Source organism: Centruroides sculpturatus, unplaced genomic scaffold (genome assembly GCF_000671375.1).
Source record: "Centruroides sculpturatus isolate CEXI.00-Female unplaced genomic scaffold, Cexi_2.0 scaffold1108, whole genome shotgun sequence".
NCBI classification, from domain to species: domain Eukaryota; kingdom Metazoa; phylum Arthropoda; class Arachnida; order Scorpiones; family Buthidae; genus Centruroides; species Centruroides sculpturatus.
Window position 1 is genome coordinate 80449 of NW_019385232.1, and position 2996 is coordinate 83444.

The 2996-nt window shown below is 37.9% G+C and overlaps 1 protein-coding gene across 1 annotated transcript; it reads left to right on the forward strand.

Annotated features, from left to right (window-relative positions):
• The first annotated feature begins 298 nt into the window (after positions 1-298).
• On the forward strand, positions 299-2667 carry LOC111636494 (polyubiquitin-C). The gene is made up of 2 exons (XM_023381757.1): positions 299-450; positions 872-2667. Exon 2 carries the CDS (start codon positions 876-878, stop codon positions 2475-2477), a length of 1602 nt encoding a protein of 533 aa, XP_023237525.1. The 5' UTR covers positions 299-450; positions 872-875; the 3' UTR covers positions 2478-2667.
• Positions 2668-2996: the final 329 nt, after the last annotated feature.

Here is a 2996-nt window from a genome sequence, read left to right on the forward strand (position 1 = left end):
TTTATAAACATTAAAATAATAATAATTAATATTTGATTCGTAAATAATATATTAAATTAACGTTCGCTTTTTTAAAAATGAAATTTATTTATATAAATTTCTTAATATTTTTATTCGATAACCATACGTAAACATCATTTAATTTTTTTAAAATTTCATTTTACAAAGAAAGAAATGTGAATCATCTTCGAGGTTACAAAATCTTTCCCGAACGAGAATTCTCTAGAAAGGGGGAGAACGGTCGCTGCCATTCCGATGACGTCATGCACCTTAATAGCAACTTGTTCGATCGGGATTGGCGAGTTTTCGTATGAAGTCATCTGCGGAAAAATACCGACGAATCACCGAGCGAAAAAGACGACAAAGTGTTCTATAAATACGCTGCGCAAAGGCTTTCGGTCATTCGTTCAGTGAAACTAACAGAGAGAAGTGGTACTGCGATTCTTAACCGTAAGTAAGCCTTTTGTTTCTCTGTAATTTTGAATTACGTGTCGATTTTTGTGTCGTATTTGTGATACGTCGTGTTGCTAAGGTTTCGAACTTTTTTATTTTTAATAATAATTGAGTTTAATAAGATTTTAAAATATAATAAAGTGATCTTTTTATGTTTCGTTTTATGTGTTAAGGGCTATGTTTTCTGGTTACTAAATTATATATCCGAAACTAAATATATACGTAAAAAATAGCTGAAATTCGACCTTCGTTAGCTGCGTCATTCGTCCGCCATCTTGAAAATAGGTTGTTCTGACTGTTTAAAACTTGTTTCCTTTCAATAGAGGAAGGTTCTCGTCTATTGTTATCAATACATTTGTAGAAATATTTTCTTTTTTTGTAATTTTTGTTTTGTAATTGATTTTTTTATTTATTTCAGGATAATGCAGATATTCGTGAAAACGTTGACTGGTAAGACTATCACTTTGGAAGTGGAACCAAGTGATACGATCGAGAACGTGAAGGCAAAAATCCAAGACAAGGAGGGAATTCCACCCGATCAGCAGAGATTGATCTTTGCTGGAAAGCAATTGGAAGACGGGCGCACTCTGTCCGATTATAATATCCAGAAAGAGAGCACACTTCATCTCGTACTGAGACTGCGTGGAGGAATGCAGATTTTCGTCAAGACCCTCACCGGTAAGACCATCACCCTGGAAGTCGAACCGAGTGACACAATCGAAAATGTCAAGGCAAAAATCCAGGACAAGGAAGGAATCCCTCCCGATCAGCAACGTCTGATCTTCGCCGGTAAACAATTGGAAGATGGTCGCACCCTTTCCGATTACAACATTCAAAAAGAGTCGACCCTTCATCTGGTGCTCAGGCTTCGTGGTGGAATGCAGATCTTTGTTAAAACTCTCACCGGAAAGACCATCACTCTGGAAGTAGAGCCGAGTGACACTATAGAAAACGTCAAGGCAAAAATACAAGATAAAGAGGGCATTCCCCCTGATCAGCAACGTCTTATCTTTGCCGGAAAGCAGTTAGAAGATGGTCGTACCCTCTCTGATTATAACATTCAAAAGGAATCGACTCTGCACTTGGTATTGCGACTGAGAGGTGGTATGCAGATTTTCGTAAAGACACTGACTGGAAAGACCATCACCCTGGAAGTGGAGCCGAGTGATACCATCGAGAATGTAAAAGCAAAAATCCAAGACAAAGAAGGAATTCCTCCTGATCAACAGAGACTTATTTTTGCTGGAAAACAATTAGAAGATGGTCGTACTCTGTCGGACTATAACATTCAGAAAGAATCCACACTCCATCTAGTACTGAGATTGCGTGGTGGAATGCAGATCTTCGTGAAAACACTTACCGGAAAGACCATCACTTTAGAAGTGGAGCCCAGTGACACTATCGAAAATGTAAAGGCTAAGATTCAGGACAAAGAAGGTATACCACCCGATCAACAACGTCTGATCTTCGCGGGTAAACAGCTAGAAGACGGTCGCACACTGTCAGATTACAACATCCAAAAAGAGTCGACCCTTCATCTGGTGCTCAGACTTCGTGGCGGTATGCAGATCTTTGTAAAAACACTCACGGGGAAGACCATCACTCTAGAAGTAGAGCCGAGTGACACTATAGAAAACGTAAAGGCAAAAATACAAGACAAAGAAGGCATTCCTCCAGATCAACAGAGGCTGATATTTGCCGGGAAGCAGCTAGAAGACGGACGCACGTTGTCGGACTACAATATCCAGAAAGAGTCCACCCTTCACTTGGTGTTGAGATTGAGAGGAGGAATGCAAATATTCGTGAAAACATTGACTGGTAAAACAATAACACTGGAAGTCGAGCCGAGTGACACGATCGAGAACGTCAAGGCGAAGATACAAGACAAGGAAGGTATTCCTCCAGACCAGCAGAGACTTATTTTTGCGGGAAAACAGCTAGAAGACGGCCGCACGCTTTCAGATTACAATATTCAAAAAGAATCCACCTTACACTTGGTTCTGCGTCTCAGAGGTGGAAATTAAGTGTGTAAAAGTAAAAAAAAAATTTATATGTATGTAGTGTAAAACAACAATGTGGTGAACTGTTAAGTCAAAATTTAAATATTCTATTAAATTCTATTGCAATGATGTTTCTTCGTTCAGACTTCAGTTTATGTAATAACTCGATGTTTTTTATTTTTCAAAATTTGAAATAAAATATAGTGGAAGCACATTTTGGTGTGTTTTAATTCCCTAATGACACGTTAAACGTCTTGATAAATCCGAACCTATCGCGACAGATTCAATTTAATAAAAATACAACGTCATCAATTTAGACGATTCTCTTAAATTGCATGATTTTTTTAAACCCAAACTGGCTTTTTTATAAGGCAGTTTGAAAATTAAAAACAGTAATTACATTGTGACGCAGTTTAAATCCTTTATTTTAAAACCGCTTGACTTCCGGGTTGAACCGGAAGTTTGTATATAATTTGGACCTATAGTTTATTTTCATCTATTAATGAAGGACTGAGTGAATCGAATCTACACGTCAGCAATTGT